The 25,754-nt window shown below is 36.4% G+C and overlaps 4 protein-coding genes across 7 annotated transcripts in view; 2 read left to right on the top strand and 2 right to left on the bottom strand.

Annotated features, from left to right (window-relative positions):
* LOC104743909 (nucleolin-like) lies at positions 1,294–3,527 on the bottom strand. The gene is made up of 7 exons (XM_010464940.1): positions 3,510–3,527; positions 3,223–3,266; positions 2,148–2,939; positions 1,959–2,053; positions 1,848–1,891; positions 1,677–1,766; positions 1,294–1,398 (listed from the first exon to the last, which is right to left on the bottom strand). The coding sequence occupies exons 1-7, from the start codon at positions 3,525–3,527 to the stop codon at positions 1,294–1,296; spliced, it is 1,188 nt and encodes a 395-aa protein (XP_010463242.1).
* Positions 14,253–15,067, top strand: LOC104743908. Its single transcript, XM_010464939.1, has 2 exons — positions 14,253–14,620; positions 14,788–15,067. The coding sequence occupies exons 1-2, from the start codon at positions 14,253–14,255 to the stop codon at positions 15,065–15,067; spliced, it is 648 nt and encodes a 215-aa protein (XP_010463241.1).
* LOC104742261 (type IV inositol polyphosphate 5-phosphatase 11-like) lies at positions 17,184–21,071 on the top strand. 4 transcript variants are annotated; one of them, XM_019235799.1, is made up of 8 exons: positions 17,184–17,445; positions 18,541–18,598; positions 18,751–18,901; positions 19,052–19,182; positions 19,295–19,371; positions 19,848–19,973; positions 20,072–20,247; positions 20,535–21,071. In XM_019235799.1, the coding sequence occupies exons 2-8, from the start codon at positions 18,555–18,557 to the stop codon at positions 20,829–20,831; spliced, it is 1,002 nt and encodes a 333-aa protein (XP_019091344.1). In that variant the 5' UTR covers positions 17,184–17,445; positions 18,541–18,554; the 3' UTR covers positions 20,832–21,071. The 4 variants fall into 4 exon arrangements, with proteins under 4 accessions (XP_019091344.1, XP_010461549.1, XP_010461548.1 ...); XM_010463247.2 differs by having other exon boundaries at positions 18,527–18,598; XM_010463246.2 differs by having other exon boundaries at positions 18,249–18,598.
* Positions 23,856–25,754, bottom strand: part of LOC104742260 (polyadenylate-binding protein RBP47C-like) — a 5,906-nt gene continuing 4,007 nt past the window's right edge. Inside the window, exons 3-7 of the mRNA XM_010463244.2 lie at positions 25,610–25,731; positions 25,387–25,445; positions 25,140–25,270; positions 24,953–25,049; positions 23,856–24,302 (exon numbers count right to left, since the gene is read on the bottom strand). Coding sequence (XP_010461546.1) covers positions 24,138–24,302; positions 24,953–25,049; positions 25,140–25,270; positions 25,387–25,445; positions 25,610–25,731 — 574 coding nt within the window. The 3' untranslated portion in view covers positions 23,856–24,137. The remainder of the gene's footprint in view (positions 24,303–24,952; positions 25,050–25,139; positions 25,271–25,386; positions 25,446–25,609; positions 25,732–25,754) is intronic.

Here is a 25,754-nt window from a genome sequence, read left to right as displayed (position 1 = left end):
CATCAGAAATGTATTCAATCTCTGAATTTGACCTCGAGACCTTTGCATTACCAATCTTAGCCACTTCAACCCAGACCTTGCTTGCATTTGTACTTAGTGGTACATGATGGCACGAGTCGTTCGGATCTGTTGAAACTACTCTTCCTTCAGCTACCTTACGTCCAGAGTTGCTGCAATCTAAAAGAAAACACTTCTGCTTTGGACTTTTGGTGGAACTATTGCTGTCTGGACTCTACAACTCAAAGCAAATAATAGAAGCAAGTTCCAACATCAATGAAATTTCCAACATCAATCAACAGACAAACAAATGAAATAACTTAATTTCAATAAGATACCTCGACTTTAGGTAGTGTTGCATCTTTAGTGGTTCCAGCCGTGTCGTCAATCTTTAGGACTGGCCATGCGATTTTCTCGTTAATTGCATCACCAATTAAACTAATATCAGTAGTTGGCCTCCACAAATGAGCATTCTCATTGAACACCTTCACAACTTCAATACAAACAGCACTTGGACCTAGAGGTATATTGTTAACCTTCTCTTTGGAGTTAGATGAGCACACAACACCTTCAGCAATAACCTCATCGTCTTCATTAGTTCAATCATATATTTTGCATCTTCGAGTTTCACCTTCCTTGTTTTGCTAAAATGTAAGAAGCTAATGATTAGAGATATATCACCTCACCACAAGAAATGAAGATTTAAAAACTTTACCATGGATACATCTTCAGAAGCGACTGGATCCTTATACAAAAGCACCTTGTTCATTGGCCAAGGTATTTTGCATCCCACAGCTTCCTCAAGATATAGCACATCCGTTGTAGGCCTCCAAAGAGAAGTGTCTGAGCTTAGTGCTAACTTAACAAGGACAGCCATTGCATTAGGACCAATTGGTATACGACCAATTTTGTACATCAGTTCAGCAGAACAGAATTCTCCTTCACCAACAACTACATCTCCTGATTGAATCCAATCCAGTATTTGTACTCTAACTCCTTCTTTGAATCCACCAATACTCTCAGATGTTTCAGTATCACCATTACTTGTCTGAAATAAGGAAAAGGAATTCGTAAATGTCTTAAAACCAAACCAATTGACCGAACAATAACGAAATGGATTACCTTCTTTCCAGCTAAGTCTCGGAAAATGCCCCTTAACTCTTCAATCTCACTTTTCATTTCTGCCATCTTTGCGACTCTAGATTGCAGAAATGAAAAGTGAGATTGAAGAGTTAAGGGGCATTGTCCGAGAAATGCTAACTTAGTAGCTATAATCCCTCTACCAAACCCCCTTACTCATCCAGGTTTGTCTTTTCCCAAAATCTTGCCCACAACATCTTCTCTTATGTTATCAGCAGTTGATGTAGAGTCCATTTGACTATCAAGTGATTGTATTTGTTCCTGATACAAACATTTAAACACAAGAAAACTCATTGATCGTAATCCATTAATTATACACAATATAACAAGTTCCAGAATTCTTAAAATAGTCTCAGCAAATTGAGGCTTCACGGGTCTACCATCAGCATGAGTGTGTCCCGCAATCCATACCTTACTCCTAGTCACCTTATTTGGGTCTCTACTCTTTTTTTTTTCTATATAAAGTACATACATATCTCAATACCATTTTATTCTAACAAGATATACAATATATATAGATATTTGACAACTATTATTACCATATCATCAACTAAACGAAGCATTCCTTTGCGGCTGGTGGTGTGAGGAATCTGATTTTGTCTCATATTCCTGTAATTGTTACTTATTTCCTACATTATAAATATCAGTGTGATTAAATCTATCAAACATGACATATAAACAAGAAATTTACTTAGTTGTAGATAACTAACCGTGAAAGCTGCATTAGTCTTGCTCCTAACCCAAGAGTTCCACACTTGAATGGATGGGATGTTGATGGGTTTTAAATCTATTCTCTTAGCAGCAGTCTTCGCAGCACGTACATTTGACAATAGCCTTGACTTCCAACCCTTCAGATATTTCCGATTTGCTTGAAAATAACAACTTTATGCCATTCTTCTTGCAAGTTAAACCTCCCCTGCATCACATACAACAAGCAAAGGTAAAGCATGTTTCATATCTGTTCAACAAAAAATAGTTGCATATAAATATATATCTGAATTTTTCCCCACATTGCTTGTTTAGTCACTGCATCAACTTTTCTCCAATCAGAAAGTGTAACCGGAACGTGTTCCCTCACAAGGACATTAAGAAAAGATGATAATGTTATTGAACAAGGTCCAACGTGATCACCAAAGTCATTGAAAGTAACTGAAACATTTTCATTAGGATTTTCAGCCACTTTACGCATCTTTGTTGGTCCTCTTTTCTTTCTTTCTTTCACTCTTTCCTCTGGTACCTGACTTCTTTCATCCGTGTTGCTAGGAATCGCATTATCTTGACCAATGCCAACACCATCTTCTTCCATATTGGCAGCTTCTTCTTCATCCTCCTGCTGTTCCTGTCCAGTCAAACAAGCTTCTCCTTCTATCTCAGAATCTTCTTTCTCATCTTCAGACATTGCTTTCTCAGTCTGAGCAGCCTCCGGTGTTACATCTTTGTCATTACCCTTCTCAGAATCTTCTTTCTCATCTTCAGACATTGCTTTCTCAGTCTGATCAGCCTCCGGTGTTACATCTTTGTCATTACCCTTCTCAGAATCTTCTTTCTCATCTTCAGACATTGCTTTCTCAGTCTGATCAGCCTCCGGTGTTACATCTTTGTCATTACCCTTCTCAGAATCTTCTTTCTCATCTTCAGACATTGCTTGAGGTGTAACATCTTCTACCTCATCATATTGAGCAGCCACTTTCTTGCTTCTAGTACTACTTCTCCTAGCCACTTTCTTTGCTTTTCTCTTCTTATTCACCTTTAGTGTTGTTGCTGGAGCAGCTTGTAGTGTTATCTCTTCTACCTCCTCTTGTCTTCGCCATTTATGAAATTGATAAATGAAGAACAGTTTCAATCAACATAAAATCGAAACCCAAAAATCATAATCGAAACAGAAAATTAAAATTGAAACAAGAAATGTGCCAAACTTCGACATGCATGTTCACCGAAACTAAGAATCAAAACCCAAAATCAAAATCGATACACAAAATCACAAACTTCCGCATCAATGTTCACACAACCCAAGAATCGGAGCCCCTAATCAAAATGGTTTTCCATTCCAACGAACAAATAAGCTACGATTGAATGAAAACATACCTATTGAAGATTCCAGGAAGATTGTGAGAAATCGAGTTGAGAGACTGAGAAATCAAGCAGACACAGTGAGAAATCGAGTGAGATAAAGTGCAAATTAGAGGGAGAGACTGAGAAAGCAAGTGAGATTGAGAGAAATCGAGTGAGAGTTGCAGATTTTGAGCTCAATATCTCAAGAAATCGAGTGATATCGAAAGAGATCGAGAACTTCTCGATGATTTTGCCTTAGGCAAAAAAATGAGAAATGACTTTTCGGATTTTCTTTTATTTTGCCTTAGCCAAAATTTTACTTTTTCCCCTCTTACCATTTTCAATAGCGGGATAATAAAGATCTAGAACCAAAAAATTGTCCCGCTTCACTTTTATTATACCGCTTAAATAATTTGTAGCGTTTACAATATACAAAATGCTATCTTTAAATCACGATTCAGTCAAACATAGCATATACATACAAAACACTATCTTATGGTGCTATCAATACCCATATATTTCCTGTAGTGTCCATTTTTCCACGATTAAGTGAATCAAATTATAAATTTTCCTAGAAAGTAGAATCCTAACTTCTCTAATATCTCAAGATATCTAAGCTACCTTTTCACTATCTAATTCTAACATTTTTTTAATTATTTTTTAATATAGCTTCTTTTTTTTTGTTCGAAAGTCGAATTTGATTAAAGAGCCTAAACCGGGTTTGGTACATAGCGTTTAAGATTTTCTTTTGCCAACACATCGACTTCATGATTAAAATTCCTTGAGATAAACAAAAAGCAAATTTGATGAAAATATGAGGAAAGATGTAGGATATCTGATAGTATCCCATGGAGCTCCTTGTGTGAGTTCTCCTTTGTGATGGCTTTGATGACTTGCTTGGAGTCTGAAGCGATTAAGAGGTTTGTAAATCCTAGATCAAGTGCTGCTTGCATCGCATGTTATATGGCGATTGCTTCTGCCGATAGCGGGGATCAGGTGTGAGGGTTGTGGTCGGATCCAGTGAGTGTCCTATCATCTTCCGTTTTAAAAATCCATCCAAATCCAGCTTTTTCAGTTCACTGTTCCAAGCTGCATCCATTTGGCATCTGATCTTAGAAGGGTTGATGTCGATCTGGTGGTTCCTTACTGATATCGGGGTGTTGGTCGGTTGGGTTATCTGGGCTGAGTTCCATTCCAAGGCGGAAATGATAGCTTGGGTTAGGGCTTCACGAGGAGGTTTTTTTATTGCATTGAAAAGCATATGGTTTCTTGTCTTCCATATCGCCCATAGGATCCAAGGGGGAAGTGGACAGTCTCCAAGCCCACAACGAGGAAGGCTTATTAACAAGCTGGTCTTTTCAAATAAAGATCTGAAGGATTCAAGCTGATTTAGATTTAGTGGGTTCTTGAAAGGAGCTATTGTCCAAATTTGGGTTTCAAAGTCGCAAGTGAAGAAGAGATGAAGAGTGGATTCTTCTTGCCCACAGAACGGGCGTTTAGCCTCAGTGTTTATCCCCCTTGTTCCAAGATTATTTCCCACCGATAGGGTGCCTCTCAATGCTTTCCAAAGGAAAACTTTTACCGTCTGGGAAGTTTTCTGTTTCCATATCTCCTTGGACCAATAAAAGACTTGAATCTGAGTTTGGTTAGTTGTATTACTATCCTTCTCTTTTAGACTTTCATAGTAACTTGTTTTCACTGAGTATTCTCCTGTTGGTGTTGGCTGCTATGCAAAGGAATCTGTCGCGCCACATTTTCTTGTTCTAATCACCAGTATGTCTTCTGCTGAACCTGCGAAGGTACACTTAATTTTCTCTACATCCCATTCTAGAGAGTTTGGATAGAAAATATGTGATAACTTTAAATTCTGTGAGGATTCTAGAGGAGGACATTGGAATGGATGGGGAATTCTGTGAGAGCCAAGGGTCATACCAGATGGAGGTCTGTTGACCATTACCGATGATTTTGCCTGGTTGTTTTTTAGTAGATCTTTGCCAATACATATTCCTCTCCAGAGGTATTATTTGGCGGTTTGCATTCAGGGAAAGAGGAGCTATGGCATTATTTCCCAAGGAGAACTTTTGCTAACAGACATGATGGGTTTGTAAGTATTCGCCAACTCGTTTTTGCCAATAAAGGATCATTAAAACTTCCTAATCCTCCCTCTCTTTTTGGTTTTGTCAGTTTTGTCCATGACACCCAACACGTCTTCTTTTTCTCCATCGAGGAGTCCCACAAGAACAGTGTGAGGATTGAGTGTATTTGTTTATACATAGAGTTTGGTAGCTTAAAACATGACATGGTATAGGTTGTTAAGGCTGAAAGCACTGACTTAAACATCACCATTTTGCCTGCTATAGATAGGATTCAGAAGGATCAACTTTTTACTTTCGTCTAATCCTGTCTAAAATGCTTGTGAACAGGATTACCCAAATATTTACCTTTTCCTCCTTCTTGTTGTATTCCTAGTTGAGTTTTCACTCTGATCTTAATGGTTTCCTCGGTTTTAGCTGAGAAGGTAATGGTGGACTTGAGTGGGTTGAGAATTTTGTTGAGGGCTGCACATTATTGATTCTTTGATTTGCAGAAGAACATTGTATCATCAGCAAAGAGTAGGTGATTTACCTTACGGCTTTCTTTTCCCAGTTGGATTTCTGCCAAAGTGCCATCTAATTGTGCTTTGTTGCAGAGGCTCGATAGGACTTCACTACACAGGATGAAGACAAAAGGAGAAAGAGGGTCTCCTTGTCGGATGCCTCTTTGTGGGGTGACAAGTCCCCTCACCGTTCCATTTATAAGGTAAGTGTACGAGACTGTGGTTATGCATTGCATAATACAATTTCTCCATTTGGGATGAAAACCAAGTCTCTTCATTACCAACCTGATAAATTCTCCACTCTGTCATACGCTTTAACCATGTCTGTTTTAACTGCCATATAACACCGTTTTTTGGCCTTTGATGTATGTAGGTAGTGAAGGGCTTCATGGGTGATTAGGAAATTACCCGTAATGACTCTCTTGGGGACAAAAGCAGATTGGTTTGCAGAGATCAGCTTATGGAGTGTTGGTTGGAGCCTGCTAGTGAGAATTTTAGAGATGATCTTGTAGTATACGGAGTAGAGGGCGATTGGTCTATATTCTTTCATGTTTTTTTAGCTCTTGGTCTTTGGAATGAGTCTAACATGTGTAACATTTATGTTTGCAGGGAGAATACCGGTGGTGAAGAAGTTTTGAACCTCAAGGATAATTTGATTCTCTATTGTCTGCCAGTTTGTTTGGAAGAAGCTCGCAGAAAAGCCATCCAGGCCTGGAGCTTTATCAGGGTGGATTGAGAAGCATGCCCTTTTGATCTCTGCCACACTAGGTAAGTCAATTAATTTACTATTTACTTCATTTGTGATGCACGGTTTAATAGCTTATGAAATTGTTGATTCTCTTTCTCCCTCTTTTGCAGTGAACAGTGTGGTATAATAGGATATGATAACCTCCACTATCTGGTCCTCATCATAGACAGCTTGCCCTGTCTCATTTTCTAATAGTGAGAACTTCTTCATAGTATAGCGGCCTCATGTGATTGTGTGGAAGTACCCGGTGTTTTTATCACTGGGAGTGAGCCAAAGTTGGCAGCTATGCTGTTTCCAGAATTCTTCCTCATCCTTGTATGCCAAACTGAGAGCCTCATTTGATGCATGGATTGTCTCAGTTGTTGCCTCTGGCTTTATCATGAATTTCTCCAGTTTCCTACGACATTCGGTTATTCTTTTTTGGCTATTAAGGTGTGTTTCTCTGCTCCATTTGATAATTGCGTTTCTGCACCTAGTAAGCTTTGGCTCCACCTTTTCTATAATTTCTATTTTCCAGCTGTCAATAATGATTTTTGTGACTTCGGGGTTGTTCCTGAGTCTTCTGTCATATCTTAACATGCCTCTTTTCCTCTTCCTTTTTAGGTCAAAATATGTTAGCAGTGGTCTATGGTCAGAGCCCTCAAAACTCAGATAGTCACTTCTTCCTGAAGGGAAGGTTGTTGCCCATTCACTATTTGACATCGCCCAATCTAGTCGGCAGTAGACTACATGATCCTGTAGTTTAACTCTCTATGACAAGAAATTTCCAGAGTAACTTAGGTCGAAGAGATCACATTCTAACATAAAGGTTTGAAGGTCAATAAACGATCATTCCGGTCGTAAAGGTCCTCCAGACTTCTTAGATAAGTCAATGATATCGTTAAAATTGCCTGCTTGGAGCCATGCTTCTGATATGTGTTGGCCTATGGTTGAGATCTGGCCCCATATATTTTTCCTCTTTGTTTTATCAGGCTCTACGTAGACAAATGTAACTCCTTTTGGCTTCAATGTGTGTATCAATGAAATTTTGGTTCTCTGAGAGGATTTGCAGTTTGATATCGGTATTCCATAGAAGGGCTAGTCCTCCTCCTCTAGGGGTGTGGGGAGGTATGAGTCTAACCTCTGAGAAACCTAGAGACTGAGTCATATTGAGCACAACTTCGTTGCGATTCTTTGTCTCCATGAGGAACATTATGTCTGGAGGTATGCTTTTCTACATATTCTTTAGACGTCGGACTGTTGTGGGATCTCCCAAACCATAACAATTCCAGCTGATAACTTTTAAGGAAAAGAGGGGGTGGATTGTGAAAATCCACCCTTGGTTTCACCATCGCTGGTATGAGGGTTTGGTTTGGTGGTGCTTTGCTTGTGGACGGGCCATTTGCATCATCTCTGGAGGTACTTTCTGGCTGAGGACAATTCCTTTTGCCTTGTGCGTTAAAAATTTTCGCTTGATAAAATGTATTTCCTAGAGGTTGTTTTCCTTTTGGGGGAGTTGTGGATCAAAGCTCTGTTTCTCTTGCTGGATTTGGCTCCATATAAACTGAGAGAGGCTTTTAAACTTGTCCAATTAAGTGGGGTTCTCCCTCTTTTATTTTTTGTAGTTGAGGTATCTTGGGTTGGGACATTAGCAGGGTGAGGAGGCAGATCTGCGGACATTGTTGGTTCCATACAAGGTTATAAGGTAGTAGGGTTAATTCTCTCTGTGTGCGTTAAAATTTGTGCTGCAGTCTCTGCCATCAGACCTCTAACTTGACCTTGTAAAACTCTTTGTTTCCTTGGCAGGCTTTCAGTGGGATCAGCACAAGATGTGTTTTGGATTGTTACCTCTTGCAGTTCCCCCATGATATCTTTAGTGGTGGGCAAGGAGGGTTTGCGGGGTGGGGGTTTTTCTGTCTTTAATTTTCGGTCTAAAGGTGTTCTTCTCAGATGATTTAGCCCAGTTTAGTTCTTTTTGGTTTACCTTTTCCCTCCATTGGGGATTGTGATTTTGGACAATGGTATGGTGGCTACTCTCTAGGCTTGATGAGTGTCTTTGGTAGGGAAGTTTTCTTTTTGGGGGAGATCTGCATTCACGGTTTCTAGAGTTGGTCATTGGGGTGATTTGGGAGTCCCTGGCTTCTTACGATCTCTTTCGCGGGGTGTGTTCGTATTGAGAGTTATTGTATCTTGAATCTGTGGGGTAATAGGATCTCTCAAGCTCCTTGTATGAGTCTCTACTTCTGCTTGGTACAGATCGAGGAGTAGGGGATCTTCTTGGTGGCTGCAAATTTCCGTAGGGATTAGGGGCTTCCTTGCCATTGGAGAAATCTATTATTGTGTCTTTTATGAGCGATTGTAGTCCAACAACCATAACTTTAACTTTCACTGAGGAGATAGAGATTTCCATATCCAACACTTCGTCAAGTTCTTCACCAATTATCTAAAACATTTCAGGTTTCCAAAAGTGTTTAGGAGGCCTTGGGATTCTATCCAAAAGGGGATTTTGGAGGGATAAGTATCTGATACAATCGGTTCCCACTGTTGTAAAATGAACATCCACTGGTCAAAGTGATAAGGCCTATTGTCGAGAACTTTCTAGAGATCTTCTGCAAATTCAAAGCTGAACCGAAACATACTTGTAACGCCCCTGAACCGTCTTACGGCCAAAAAACCACAACCGGCTCGAGAAAGCTACGATGAATGCAACCGTATATGATCCGTCCGAGGTTCCACCAACGAATTAGGTCCCTCAGTCAGTTTATTGGCTATGCTTTCCCGCTGCACACATCCTTTAGGCTTTTCAACCCTTGGGACGGACGATGCGTTATGCTGGCCCGCACTAGGCCATGTACCATTTCCACTTGTCCGAATATATAAAAATAACTTTTATTATTACTTAGTACATTGTTGCATTTAAAACAAAGAACAAGTAAAACAGATGGATCTATTTCGAAGAAAACATGTTAAAAGGCATAGGATTTTGCAAAGCAGCATAAAAACATCATATCCGGTTTCTTAGCTGCCCCAACTCTACACACTTTAGTCTTCCCTGCAAGACAAAAATATTGGAATGGATTGAGTAATCTTTGGATAACCCTCTAACATGCATTCTCCCCACCCATCTACCCCACAACATCAAGTAAACAAAACACGCAATGCGAAAACGATAAACAAGCAGCAGGCAAACACACACAAGAATAAGCTAGAAACAATCAAGCAGAGTTGACTAATCTAGACTCTTATTCAACTTTAGCATCCACGCCACATCACCCGTCACAACCAATGGGTAGAGGATGCTAGTAGTGCATCAAGGTACTCTTGACCATTACTAGACCATACATAACCTAGAAAACCATGCCTTATACTAGGCAACCATGCCATGTCCTAGGGCCCTTCGATAATCTGTCCCGTCCCAAATACACTTTCCGCGTTAAAACTACAAAGGTAACCAACCAGACTCACCAACCACATCCTCCGCTTTGATACCACCCAGGTAACCAACTGGGTACACATGGCCGCATCGTCATGCAGCAGTTCGGGCTAGTAGCTTGCTAGACACCGAAATGTCCTTACTGTGTGATCCCTTTGGATTAGCTCACTGGACTTCCACAACACACTTCGGGGACAGAAGATCGACCTCTAGATACGAATCGAAACATTTAATTCGCAAACTAGCTAGGACAAGTACTATAATTCTAAGTTTAACGATACAAAGAATTAAGTACTTCTACACACCCAATGAATTCAAGCAAGATAATCAAGCATAACAATGCAACGAAAATCAAGCAAGAAACACCACAACAAACCTTAAGAAGAGTACAATCAAACAACTTAAGAATTCCTACACATGCATGCATGCCCTTTTTATGCACAAAAAAAATGGTGCCACTCAACCAACTATTTTAACTTCTCATCAAGTAAACTTAGGTTATTTCCCACAATTTTTATCCATGCATGCAAGCCCTTAAATCTGATTTTTATGCAAGAATTTTACAATAAAAATCCAATAATTAAATCTCCCATCATGTAAACATTTTTCTCATTCTTTTCAACATGCATGCGCCTTATTTTTATCCCAAAATTTTTCGCATGAATTCTTCAATAAACCCATCAAATAGACTGATCTTTCATCAAGTCCCTTGAGTTAAAACTCCTCAAATTATGCATGTTTCTCACATATTTTAACATGCATGTCACCTCATATCCGAATTATATGCAAGAAAAATTCTTGCAAATATTTCCACTAATTGAACTGATCTCATCTCCTCAAATTTATGCATGCAATGTTTCTTTCACCCATGCAGCAACAAATCAAACTCCCCAAGACTTCATGCAATTCTCCCCCAAGAATGCATGCAAGTCTACTTAAATTTTAGCTTGTCTGCATGCATTCTAACAAGACTACATGCAACAAGCAACATGCAACAAACAAGGACTGATGCAAGAGCTAGAGAGCTAATGCATCATTCACAAACAAACAACCACAACTCACAGTTTTTAGCAGATTTTTGATTATCTTGGCTTCAGCACACCACAGATCTGACAGCACTTCACCCTCCTCTTAGCCCCTATCTCCAAGGAATCCTCATCTTCTTCCTCTCCTTTGATCGAACAGCTTTTGATTCTCACTCAAGGCTCTAACAAAAATTTGAGAGAGTTTTGGTGTTTCTTTGGGCTAAAGATGTCGAAAGTGAGGCATAGATGACTTATTTATAGCCTCTCAACTCAAGTTCCATGCAAAACCACGTGGCGAGTTCGGCGTGACAAGTGTTCTGTTTTTCGCATGCGTCTGACACGTCCCGAGTGCACGGTCCCCTTGGTTGTGTCTGGTCCATTCGTCCACAACGTACGGTATTCCGTCTGTGGTGAACAGTCCTCTTACCATTCAGTTCATACGTACCAAAAGTGTTCGGTATGTACCGCGTCTACTCCAACAATGGCACCGTGGTACATTGGCCAGTCAGCTGGTACACGGCCATTCTGTTTCCATGGTCCGTTCTTCGACTTCCCTCACTTCTAACTCGACCATTTCTTTCCTTAGTATGCTTTTAAACTTTCAACCAATGTCTTCCTCTCGACCATCGGCCATCTCCCTCATTGGCTCAATGGTTCATGTCCGTTCTTTGGCCATCAGCCCTTTCGCATCTTAGTGGTCTTTCTTCACAAGTCTCTCGGTCGTTCCCCAATGTTTTTCATTCTCCATCTTTTTGAGTTCTTTCCGAGTCCTTTCATCGAAGGAAGGCTTTCCTCTCCATGGGAGGGTTTTAAAAGACTAGCTCCAGACAGAAAGCAAAGCAAAAAGTAAAGGATGGGGATTTAGGGATACCATATTTGTAGAAAAACCTTCGGTTTTTTCGCTCACTATTTGTTGCTCTGCTGATGAGTTTGGATGGTTTAGTCGACATATGTCATCAAAGGAGTCTCATCGGTCATCAGAATTTGCGTGGCTTCCTACGGACCGTTGGTTTTTTCTTCTTTTAGGAAGAGAAGGTGGGTGAGATCCATTTTTTAAAAAGTTTCATTCTGTTTTGGGGGGGTATTGGAGTCTGTGCATGGGAGCAAAAACCTCTCCCGAAAACCTATCTAAAACCTCACACTTCGAATATAACTTCTTCTTCTTCATTTCATCTTCTTCTTTCTTTTATCAATATACTTTATTGTAACTTTGAAGTGATTTGTCCTTTCTATGCTATTCAAGCACACCCGAGAAGAACAGAACCCCAAAACAAATAGAACATAAAACCATCCACCATCCCTAGATTTTGAATCATTCATGTCTATGTTTGTGTAACCAGTGAAGAAGTCGGAGTCACCAGCTCCCAGTTTTACTCCTAATTAAGAAGATCGTAGAAGACATCGCAACCAAATGTCAACGGTGTAAAATTCTCAGGCTAAGGTGTTCAATTTCATACAACTTTTGTTATCAAGAAGTTGAAAGATGGTGAGAGAGACCGTGAAAAGGATAAAAACATAAAGCACAATGTAAATATTTTTTTGATGATGTCAATTGATATTTCTGGGATTTTGAGGCTTAGAAGAAGCTTAGCGGGCGTGATGGAGATTATAGAGACATACGTTTATGTGATTCACTAATGGGGGTTAGTTCTCACCCCCATCATAGGCCCGACCCATGACCTTAGCAAAAACCAAAAACCAAAGGATAGTATTCTTAGAATGTGGGTGAGGGCCTTTTGGTCATTTCGATGAACGAACCGACACATTATCCTATAAAAACGGACGTACAACACCTAAAAAAGGGATCATGAAAAAAGGGGAAGAAACAGTTAGAGAAAGGACAAGCGATTGATGGTTGACTCGTCGATTAGATAAATTTGACGAACCATTCGAGGTCGTTCGTCTTTTAATAACATACAACTCTCATCGTGTTTTGGTCGTCTAGTTTAGCATTGTAACCCAACTTTTACAAGCTTCCGCTTATATTTATAAAGGGAATTTCGATACAACTTTCCACCAAACAAATCTCTAATTATGACCGATTTGGATATCAACAATTTGGCGCGCCAGGTAAGGAAAGCCAAGTTGAAATTTTCTTTAAAATACAAAAAAATGAATCTATAGAAGCTCGACAAGATGAACGAACAAGTGATCTTGAAATCGTTGAAAACGAGTGTTCTAGCCGAAGAAAAGAGAGATTAGAGTTTTAAAACTCTGTTTAAGAATAATTCATAAAAGTTGTTCTTCCTACAAGGTCTCGATTCTCCTATATAGAGAATAACCAAAACCTATTCTTTATAACAATTGTAAAGTTTCTATTATTCTTAGAATCTAGAACTAAAAATAAAGAAAAATTGCCAATTGCAATCTTAAAAAAAATAAAAAACCAGGGAGGCAAAAGATAAAGAAACTAAAGAACACCGCCTCAACACCCTGCATCACTTGATCACTTGTCTCTTTATTATTTGTACTATTAGACTACTGTTAGCCTCTCACTGACCCCAAAATTAATGAAAAAATGACTGAAGGAAGACCGAATGGAACATGAGTATAGAGTAAATAAAAATAGCCAAATATACACTCCCCCTAATATATATACCGTACTGATTAAAAAAGGAATCAATATCTGACTAAAAAGGTAAATGCAACACTGCGATGTCTAAGGAAAATATAATAATACAAAATCTTAGAAGTTATCTAAAAAAAGATATGCACTTATCAAATCCTTTTTTTTTTTGTTACAAAAGAGTTTTCAAAAGAAAAAAATATATTTAGAGAAATTTGACTGTATAATCAACAAAAAATCTTTAATTTATTTGATAACTATTTTAACCATAAAACTGTTATATACTCTATATTTTCTATATTAATTACAAAATTACCCTTACCATTACCACCATTTATCACCATCTCCTACCACTACCAACCACCATCCACCACCACCTCCGACCACCGTTCACTATCTCCGACCACCGTGCACTATCTCCGGCCATCGCACACCACCACTTCCGGCCACCGGCCGGCCACCACTTCCGATCACCTTCCTCCACCACCTCTAGCCACCTCCGGCCACCTTCCTCCACCACCATCAAAACCACACTTGGTAATTATTTCTACCCCTTATGCTATTTACTTATTTTTTTGAATTATTATGCTATATTCTTAATTATATACCAGAATTTGGTTAGTAGGCAAATTGGCCCATATATTTAGGTGTATATATATAACATTAAACCTAACAAAAAAAATCAACATACACATCTCTCTTTCTGTGTCACAAAAATGGGAAACGAAACATTACTTCCCCAACCCCAACACACCTCTCTATGGACTACACTGAAACAAAAAGGTTATGTGGGTGGGTTCTTAATACTATTAGTTTGCTTGCTCCTCATTTCTACCGTAATCTTTTCTATCTACGACATAGAGACAACACAAGATTCGTATGAAGAAAATTATGTGCCGGATATTACAGTGCCATCAATGGATTTCACCGTGCTTAATATGACCGAGACTCGTCTTAGTGTAAGATGGGATTTATTGATTAGGATTCCTCCAGATCTTCCTGGTTTCTATATGTGTCTCGAGGGAGATTTTCAGGTTTTCATAATTTACAGAGGTGTAACCATTGCTACTTCATCCATAGAGAGGTTACAATTCTAAAATTTATACACTCCATTTTTGTTTTTTGTAAATCTATTTAACTTTGTTCATATATTGGATGTTTGATGACTATAAAAACTTATGGCCGTTAGCTAAGTTTTGTTCACATATTATGTTCGATTACTAACATAGGTTAACTCTTGTGTGTAATTAGTTATAGTCTCAGACCGTGGTGGGCTAATCTACTTAAGGTTTCATCTATTGCTTCGGAAGTAGATATGGACGGTTTGATTGTGAAAGATATCATGGAGAGTATTAAGGAAAGAAGTGAAATGCGGTTCGGGTCGAGATTGCATTTTCGGGATTGCAGATATGAGACGACTGGAAAGATGAACTATGCGTGTGATGATGCCTTGTTGCAGTTCGAGCCCGGCTCTCATAGAACGGCAAGTTTATTATTTGGCAACCATTCTACTTGTTCTTTGGTTGTTTAGCTTTCAAATGTTGGATATTCATTGCCTTTTGATATTGATTTAAACATTACTTGATCCAATAATCCATTTAAATTCGAAATACATATATGAAACGTAATATATATAAGTCTGAACACACGCTACCCGAATTCAGTATGAAGGAATCTCAATCGCATAAAATTGATGGTAAAAAAGAAGGCCTCATTCTTTTGAAATATTAAATAGAAAAGTATATTCTCTCGAGAGAATGATGAGAGTCTATCGAGATTAACGACTTGAAAAGCGACTATCTATTTTATATCGATCGGAAAAATGGAAGTGGACTTGACATGGGTCAATCTTTAAGTTGGTTTAAAGTCAGAAAACCGGCCATAGAACTTCATTAACATTGGTTAGATAAATATCCTGATATGTAAGTTATGACACAGTGAAATTCATGCATTTGTCAACATGGCTACTGCTTTACTCATGCGAAGCTGGTGCATGATATATATGAAAACTTTTTTCTGCACGAGTGTATTTAGTTTGGTGTATCGCATGCATTGCCTACATTGCTTTAAACAAACATGCACTATAGCTCAATGATATGAGAACTTTGTGCGACATGCTTATTGACTTAAGTCTGTGGGCTTTAAAAATTCAAGGCTCCAGGAGATCTATGCAGGTTCTTACATGATGTAACTTCGGAGATGTGATTGTAGAGCCTTCAGAAATGTCACACAAAGAAATCCCTAGCTACATGGACCATACTGACTAACAAACAATACGTACGTCCACCTGTCATATTCTTTTCAGTTTAATTGGAAAATAAAAATCACCAAAATATTAACTAAATAACAAGAAAAAGAAACACTTCAATAGAAGAGCCACTTGAAACCACATAAACTTCAACAACCAACAGCAACACAAATTTGTGGACAAGAATATCTTATTTATACATAATATGTGGACGTGAATTTAGTTTGTTGAAACTCCAAGACTAGTGGATAAGAACATGTTAGTAGTTTTGATATTTAGAACTTCACCAAACCCGACGCAGAATCTAATAGAATGGTGAATAAATGTAACATTTTTTTGTTTCTGGAATGGATAAAATCGTAACTGTAACTTATTGAACTATGGTTTAACCATTTAGGAATGGTTTGCGTCTGTTATTTATATGGGTTTGTTGGCAAAATAGTACATTTTCAAAACTTAATTGGAATTGTAGTACATTTACTATTTATAATTGGAAAAATAGATGGATACACTATTTGTATAATATAAAAAATGTGAGATAAATAAGAAAGTGGGTTATAGTGTAGTAGTGTAAAATTACAAAAGGGTAGCTGCATAAAAGACATCTGTACAGCATATTTAGTGTACACATTTATTACACACATATAAATATTTTTATTTCATTCATATTGAATATATTATATATCATCTGTACGGATAAAAACATGTATATTAACATATATATAAGTACACTAAATGAACTGTACGGATTAAACTTGTGTATTATTATTCATTTGTATACTTGATATTTGTACACATTATAATGTGTACAGACACCTGTACAGACAAATGTACACATTATAATGTGTACAGACACCTGTACAGACAAATGTACACATTATAATGTGTACAGACACCTGTACACTTAATAATGTGTACGGATACAAAACTTATAAAAAATATTTAACATTATCAAATATAATCATTACACAAAATGCATATCAAATTATAAAGAAAAAACATATATTTTTTTGTATTTGTAAAAAAATTAAAAATATATATATATATATTGAATAGTATTTTAGTTATTAGATTCAAGGGGTAATTTAATAAAAAATATATATATCTATTTAATTTTAATTGCACATTTGTAAATAAAATAGTTAGTAGAAGATTCAAAAGTAATTCAAATAGTAGTAAATAGTGAAAATGTGTGTTTTGCCAAATTTAAATAGTGAATGTACTAATTCTCCCAGTTAAGTTTTAAAAATGTACTAAAACTCCAATTTTCTCTATTTATATGATACCGAACCGATTTAGATAACCGATAGGTATGAGAAGTTTATTCCCACTAACTTCACTAGAACCACTCATTTCTATCTCTATAACTTCTCTTACTGTGGCCTATAAAAGAGAGAATGCTAGAGAGAGGTTAACGCGTAAACACTTGATGACTTTGTTTCAACAAAAAAAGACACTTGATCACTAGAAAGAACTCTAGAGACTAGAGATCTGTAGTAAAACATTTTCGAGAGAGAAAGCTGGTAAAATTAATCGGAAGGGAGCTTCAACAGTTAATAAAGTCATTAGCTTATGTATGTGATCTTATCCCCTACCTCTGCGTCCATTTCCTAATCAAATCCGAAACAAAATTCCATCGCTACTAAACCGGGTTAATTAAGGTACGTGCTCGGTTTAATGTTTTTTCGCATAAGACTCTTTACATATAATATTTGGATGTATATGTAATTTCTGGGATGAGTTAAACAAACAAACTGGACGAAAGTTGATTAGTTTGTCGGCTAAATCCTGATAGTCACCACCGACCACTTGATTACTGTTTAGGTCGATCTCCCATGTTGTAGTTGGAGAAGTGTGGTATCAGGTCACTTGAGTAGCATACAAAATGGGGAAAAAAAAACAGTATCAACAAAAAAACTATTAACTGAATTGATCCATATATCGAGCGGTCCATATATATTATAAAACTAAATTTAGTCAACATGCAAAGGATATAAAATGGTGGAATATAATTAAGTATTCATCCACATTTTGCTAAAATAGAACACTGTTTTATTTTACATAAAAGGGACTAATCATTTTACCCATTCTAGTACTAAAATAAATATAAAGAAAATATATACTATGATAAAAATCCATGTTTACCAATTTTAGAATCTTAAGATAAAAATTTCAACATTGAGTATTTCAAGAAAAACTCTCTTTACATAGAAATTAAAAATTATCAACTAATAGATATTTCTTTAACATAAGAAAATATTTTGGTCCCAATAATATTAATTTATACAAGTTTTACTCTATATTTCGCATAAGCACACACACAATTAATTTCCATTAAATGATTTACATCGCATGTGGTGATGATGTGGATAGGTGAATCATCCGCATTTGTTTACTATAATAATATCAACATTGAAATTCTAATAAAAATCTAAGATTCTACTGAACTTTTTCTTTCCTCTAGAGATTTCCTGATGAAGAAAAAACCACCAAAGTCATTATCAAATTCGACCGTCCATTCGAAGACGTACACGTCTTTGTAGTCAACACCATTCACCTAACCTTCCTAGAAAACCACGTAACATTGCATGTGCCTAATTTCTCTTAAGCAACCCCAATCAATATATAGATGATGACTCTTGTAAATTTTCTCATTATATCATTCCTCTTTAAATTTCCCCACTTCCTCTCTCGACACATTTCTCTCTCTCTCTCTCTTTCTCTATAAAAAAAAACCTTTAGAATCTTGCTTTTAGCGGAGAAACACTGCATGCAGACAATGGGGAATACGAATTCGATGTTTGGACTAAAAAGGTAATAGTTGTTATCATACCAATCTTGTCTCCTACGTTATTTTCTATATATAAAAGTACTATTCACAAAGATACGATTATAGATCTTGAAGATAGAGATTTAACTCAAACGTGGAAAAGTAGTTAATGACTTTGAGTTGTTATATCTTATAGGTTTTCAAAAAACAAGCAAACTCCGATTGGTTCGTTTGCCAACAACTCATCTCACGATGGTATTAAAACAATTGAAGCTGTCAAGAGTTGCAGTTTTTCTAGGAAAGCAGATCTTTGCATCCGTATCATCACATGGAACATGAATGGAAAGGTACGTACGTACGCAAAAATTAGTTGAATACGTAGCACATATATATTAATTAGCTGTAAATTATGTTTAAATGTCACTTTATGATGAACACAAAGAGTATTAGATTCAATTATACGAATTTATCATTAATTGTTATTCTTTCATGTGAAGGTGTCATATGAGGATTTGGTTGAGCTTCTTGGCGAAGACAGGAAGTTCGATTTGCTTGTCGTTGGCTTACAAGAGGCTCCCAAAGAAAATGTTGCTCAATTTTTGGAGACGGCTACATCTCCAACTCACGTGTAAGCTAGTACTCTACACATTCTTTCAATTTATTGATCCACCAAAAGTGTTCTTTCTTCTATTCCTCTGCAATTGTAACATTGGAAGGTTCCATATCGAAATGAAATGCAGGCTTCTAGGGACGGCAAAATTGCAATCGATCCATCTATATTTGTTTGGGCCAAAGAATTCACACGCATTAGTAAAAGGTACGTATATATTAATTTATCTATATCTTCACTAGATGTATATTTTAACAAATTGTATAAATAATTTCATTCTAAACATTTCTATCCAACATTTTAGGTTATTTTACCAAAATATCTCTAGAGTATCAAATTAATATTGATAAAATAAATGGAGTTCTTTTTTTCTAACCGCAATGGAAGAGTATATAAACATATTCTTTTCACTCAATATATATATATATATATATATCTTACTCCCTACATTTGTATTTTTTGGCATTTTTGACACATAAAAAAAACAGAAAATAAGTTTTAAATCCTTACAAAACAAGTTGTTAATTGTTGACATTTCTGTTATATTATTTCTGTTATATATATATTTATATATATATATATATATACAACTAATTTGGACTTAGGTAAAATTCTGTGTTTCATGCCAAACTTTATAATTTTTTATAAGGTAAAATAACATAATCGTGTACGATTAATTGCAGAATTAAAGGCGGAGAGACATTCAGTAGGTGGATGTGGAGGTTTCATTGGAAGAAAAAAAGGAGCCGTGGCTATTCGTATTAACTACGATGACATCAAAATGGTTTTCATCTCTTGCCATCTCTCTGGTACCTACTTCATTTTATTTTTTTATAGTTAAATTACAATTAAAAATATCATATTAATAGGTACTAATAATTATTATTGTAATAAATTAATAATGCAGCTCATGCAAAGAAAGTGGATCAAAGAAATACAGAGTTGAAACACATAGCAAATTCGCTATTATCAAGAGACAAAAGGACACGTGATCTTACTGTTTGGCTTGGAGATCTCAATTACAGGATCCAAGATGCCTCTAACCGTCCTGTTCGATCTCTTATCCACAACCACCTTCAATCTGTAAGTCTCCAATTCCATGATATGCAAATACTATCTTGATACTTTATTTTGTTTTATTATTATCTTGATACTTACGGATAGAGATTGGGAACAAGAATATATATACTCTTCAAGTATTATATATATAATTAAAGATTGCATAAATATTGGTTTTGATTTAGTACAAAATACTATTACCATTAGATTTTGAAGATAAAATTTTATTTCATTCTATTTTTAAAAATGTAGGTATTCGGTTTGGTTTCCTAACCATTTTTAATTCTATTGAATTTAATTACTTTGTGCAGGTTCTTGTGAGTAAAGATCAACTCTTGCAAGAAGCTGAGAGAGGTGAAATATTCAAGGGTTACTCTGAAGGAACTTTAGGGTTTAAACCAACTTACAAATACAATGTAGGAAGCAACGACTATGATACAAGCCATAAGGTCAGGGTTCCAGCTTGGACAGATAGGATCTTATTCAAGATCCAAGATACTGACAATATCCAAGCAACTCTTCACTCTTATGATTCCATAGACCAAATATATGGTTCCGATCATAAACCTGTAAAAGCGGATCTTTGCTTGAAGTGGGTCAACAATTAGTTAATAGATGCATACAGTTTATGAAGGATTTAATTAGAAGATATGCAATAATGCATTATTGCTGTTATGAGAGTAAATAGTTGGAAACATTTTTAATTTTTTTTGTTAGTTATTATATTAATGTTTTTAAAGTTAAAAGTTGCAAGTTCACAACTCTATAAAGTTCCAATTGTGAAAGTCTTGAATATGTGTCACACAAGTTTCTTAAAGTTTGCTTTCATGAGTGGCAGATAGTTTACTTCAGAATCAAGCCTTGCATTAGCCTTCATGAGCCATACCAAATTCTTGTACACCTATTTCTACTAAACCAATAATTACGTTCCCTTTCTTTGAATTTTATTAAATTTTTTCTTAAATTGGTTTAGCTCGTGTATCGTGTTCGTGCTCACTATCTCTTATTTGTACTCCGTTTAGCGTATACGTACTCCCTTTCTCATCTTTTTACACCATGTCTCTTATATATACACTTCATAATTTCTTCATATTACTACAATTAGAGGTTCATACGTACACTCATATGCACAAGTATTACCTGTTAACCCCTAATATCAAATTTAATTGTATGGCATATTATTAAGAGACATGGAGCACGTATTATACGTATTATACTAAACGGAGCACGGACACGAAACATGGAGTATGAACAAGAGAAGGGATCGGAGTACGAGAGATATGGTGTTTTCACTATCATGTTCACAAGTATTATGTGTTAACAAACCTCTACTGGCTACTAAGAGAACGAACACCACCTCAAAAGTACGTACACACTAAAAAAGAGTACAAACAAGAGATATGGGGTACTGACACATTGATTAAAATTTGGAACACATTGATTAAAATTTGGAACACGTTGACCAAAATTTGGAACCTTTTGGTCAACTATTATAAATTTTATAAATAGATAACATTTCAACAGAAAAAGAAAAATAACTTCTGCAAAGCATATCATCATTTGAAGTTAAAGCTCCCATAGTGTAATTACTTTCTCTCTTTCATCCGTATACAAAGCAAACACAAAGAGACCGAGGAAAAACCTAAATCGCTCTCGCTATGTGACTCTAACGAGTTTCATTGCCTCTAGGAGAACTAGTACAGTTAAAATGTTAGTGACAACAAATCTCGTGCTTTTGTGGATAAGAGGGAGACACACCGAAGTGTTTCATCATGGACTTTTCCCCGAAAGACTATTAGACAGGAGTTTGGAATATTTTCCGACTAATGTTAGGGGTAGTCTGGTCGTCTGCATTTCTGACTACCAACACAATTATGATTTTTGTTTCCAAGGTAGATTAAATCTGGGTTAGTTTCTTCCACCCTTTCCCTAATTTTCCCTTACCATTGAACCACAGTTGTACGGGCTACTATGATATTTTAACGAATTATTAATTTTTTAATTTTTTTTAGATGCACATTATTTCTAAAAATTTCTATATATCAATCATCAAGTTGAATTTCTATATAAGTATCATACGTTATTTCAACTGTTTCTCCCCTCTCTCCTCTTAAACAAAGAAATAATAGTGAAGAAATCCAAGAAATAAATATACCCGATTATTAATGGCAATGAAGAAAGGCCAAAAATGAGCTCATTAAGAAAATTTTAACTAGTCTTATACAAACTAAAATAGTGAATCCCGTAGCATAGTAGGACATTAAGTAACATGTCTTCTAAAACATACAAATTCACCATGTTTAATTGTAACAGAGGCAGTTGAAACTTTGGTAAATGAACTAACTGTTGGCTTTCGACATTTGTATGTTAGTTCATTTACCCATGCCTCAAATTGCAAATGCCATCAAATTTCACAAAAGTGTTAAACAAACGAAAAAGAGATGAGAGGAGAGAGATATCGTAGAAAAATATTTAGAGAAGCTCACCTTTCTTGTATTTTGGATTCAATGATTTTTGTTTTCTTCTAAAAGTCCAAGTATTTATATCCATAAATCCCAGTATTAGTCAAACATTATAAAGTTAATCTTGGGTTTTTGGGTAATAGAATTTATAAATTTAGGTCACTAAATTTTGTATACTTATCAACTTGACAACTTCAAACTTTGTTGGCTGGTAATTTATTTTTCAAAAAAGTTATTTTGGCGCGTTATTTACTTTTGTTACTAAGTTTTCTTGGCGTGCATTTGAGTTGTGATTTTAAAACAAGTACTCATAAGTTTTTCCAATACTTTCAACAGAATCCTTCGTTAATATTCAACAAACAAGTATAAAACATTATAAATATCATCATGTTCACAAAGGATAGCTAGTCGACATTGAACTATTCTTGAGTGATACTAAAGAGTAGGCCTGCGACTTTGACCCTACCTGAAGCTGCCGAACCGACCGAACCCAAATTTTTCGGGTTTTGGTTCAACCAAATTTAGAGTTCGGTTTAATTTGGAAAGATTGAAAATTTGGCTCGGTACCCGACCAGAACCGAACCGACCCGACCCGATTATCCAATTTTTTTTTTAATAAAACAAAAAATTATACCAAAGTATATTGTAATTAAACCGGTTTTAACCAGTATTGAACCGATTTTAATCGATTTTTGGATTTAAATCGGATAAACCCAAGACCAATTCCCACTCGATCCGACCGACTCAAAACCCGACCCGATCCAAACCGATTTTTTGTTCGGTTTTGGTGGAGTTTTTAAAAACCCCAATATCCGAAAAAAACCAACCCAACCCGATCCGTGTACCCGAACTCGCAGGCCTACTAAAGAGAATCCAAATATTGATCCACTATTCCATAGAAAGTTCTAATCTTTCAAGGTTCTAGCTATTCAAGGACTGTACGTGGACCAAGTTGTTGGAGAATTGCTTCCTTGAGACGACCCAAAGAGGATTTAAGACGTAGTTAAAGTCTAAAGTATATGTAGTAAGCTCAGTAGCTCACTTGACGATCATTATTAGTGTTATAGGCCACATGGCGATCACTATCTCCAAACACAATAACGAAACAAACCTAAGAGTTTAGATTCGTTCCACAACGTTAAACTAATGACATGTTTAGCAAAAGAAAAATAATAATCAATCGGTTCAACTCACTTCTTCTTTGATCAATAGGTTCCATAGTGAAAAACATCCGAAGAAACAAATCAAATTAATCAATCAAATCCAAGTCTCCTAAATTACTGCTATGGTTTCCACCAAAATTCATTTTTCACTAAAAAGATAAAGCCCTAAACTCAAAGAGAGACAAGAAGGCAACCATTTTTGCCTCCTTGTACCTCCTAACATCACCTAACTTGAGTGAGTTTTTGTTTGCCTACAGATAGATGATCAGAGATTAAGCTTTTAGTTTCCTCAGCTAACTTGTTGCTGATGGCCACCGTACATTGGATACCCTCCGTAAGGTGCAGCGGGATACATTCTCGGGTCATGAGGTTGCGGTGCCATGTATCCATACCCATTGAAATACTGTCCTCCGTAGTATGGTACAACCCATTGGTTTCCATACTTATCTCTAGGCTGCAACACAACACAAAACTTGTTACAATCAGAGGCATTCAAATCTCAGGTGAGAGCATGATATAGATCACACAAGGAAAGTACTCAAAGAAGGGTGGGCGTAAAAAAAAACAAACAGAAACAAACTTATTTCCACACTTAACCATACTAATAGTCTTACAAACCAAATTGAGCTGATATAAAACTTAGTGCAACCAGAAATTCTTCAAAAACAATAATACATATCAAAACGTTTAATCATGCCAAATCTATATAATATTAATTAACATCCATGAAGTTATAACATTTTATGAAAAATTAATAGGTTTTCCAAAACAGAAGTAAAAAAAAATGAATCAAACGTCCTAAAAAGTATTATCAATGAAGCTCATGATTCAATCAGCTCGGTTTATCTCAGACTAGGTTCACATAGGGGTTCTAACACAAAATCAAACTTTCTTTAATTACTATAATAGAGAACAGTTTTGGGTTTTGTTCTATGGCCTGAACTTATTGTGTTGATAACACAATAAGCCTGTTTTGTCAACACTTATAAGCAGTAACACATTGATTCGAAGCAGTAACATTGATTCAAAGCTTTGTTACTGTTTAAGATTTGCATTTTGATACACTTGTACCAGGATTAGACACTATTATCTAGTGTGATTTACCTGCTTATTGGCTGGACTATGTCCCCACGAAAGCCGAACTGTTTGCTTTCCAATTACAGTCCCATTTAGTTTCTCCAAAGCCTCCTCTGCATTTGGTCTGCAACCAAATGTTACGGTGGCAAAACAACTATAAGAAAATTACTTAATTCATGGTTACTATATAAACATCGGCATTTAATGTTGTTACCTGTTAACAAACTGAACAAACCCACATCCTTTACCAACAGGAATCTTGACAGAGACTATTTCCCCATAATCAGAGAAAGGTTGCCTTAGGTCTTCGTCAGTGACACTAGAGTCAAGTCCTCCAACAAATATCTATGTTATAAAACATGGATTAAACGGGAAAGACATAAAAGAGATTAACCTTCTCTTGTCACAATCACATGGTAAGTTTGAAAACAAGAAGATACTACAAAAGAATAAACAATTACTGTTGTGTTCAATGTCTCCCCTTCAGGACGCGCCATGGCACCATTCGGCATGTATCCACCTACCATAGCCAACAAATAGTTTTAAGTACACAACATATTGTTGCAATACAACTCGGTAACACAAGCTTTAACAATGGGCAAATCAATCACAAAGACTCAGACTTAACACAACTATCTATATAGACTAGACACAACGAACGATAGGGTATCGAAAAGACATTACCTTGTTGTTGATAACCAGTAGTCTTCCTCGGGGTAGCAGGACCGATACGCATAGCTCTACTAGAACACTTAACACCATTCATCTCAGTCATGGCTTTGTTCCTTTCATTATCATCACCAAACCTCACAAAGCCGTAGCCTTTCGA

This window comes from Camelina sativa, chromosome 14 (genome assembly GCF_000633955.1).
Source record: "Camelina sativa cultivar DH55 chromosome 14, Cs, whole genome shotgun sequence".
Lineage (NCBI taxonomy): Eukaryota > Viridiplantae > Streptophyta > Magnoliopsida > Brassicales > Brassicaceae > Camelina > Camelina sativa.
Note: the sequence above shows the minus strand (reverse complement) of the source record. Positions and strands in the feature narration are given on the sequence as shown.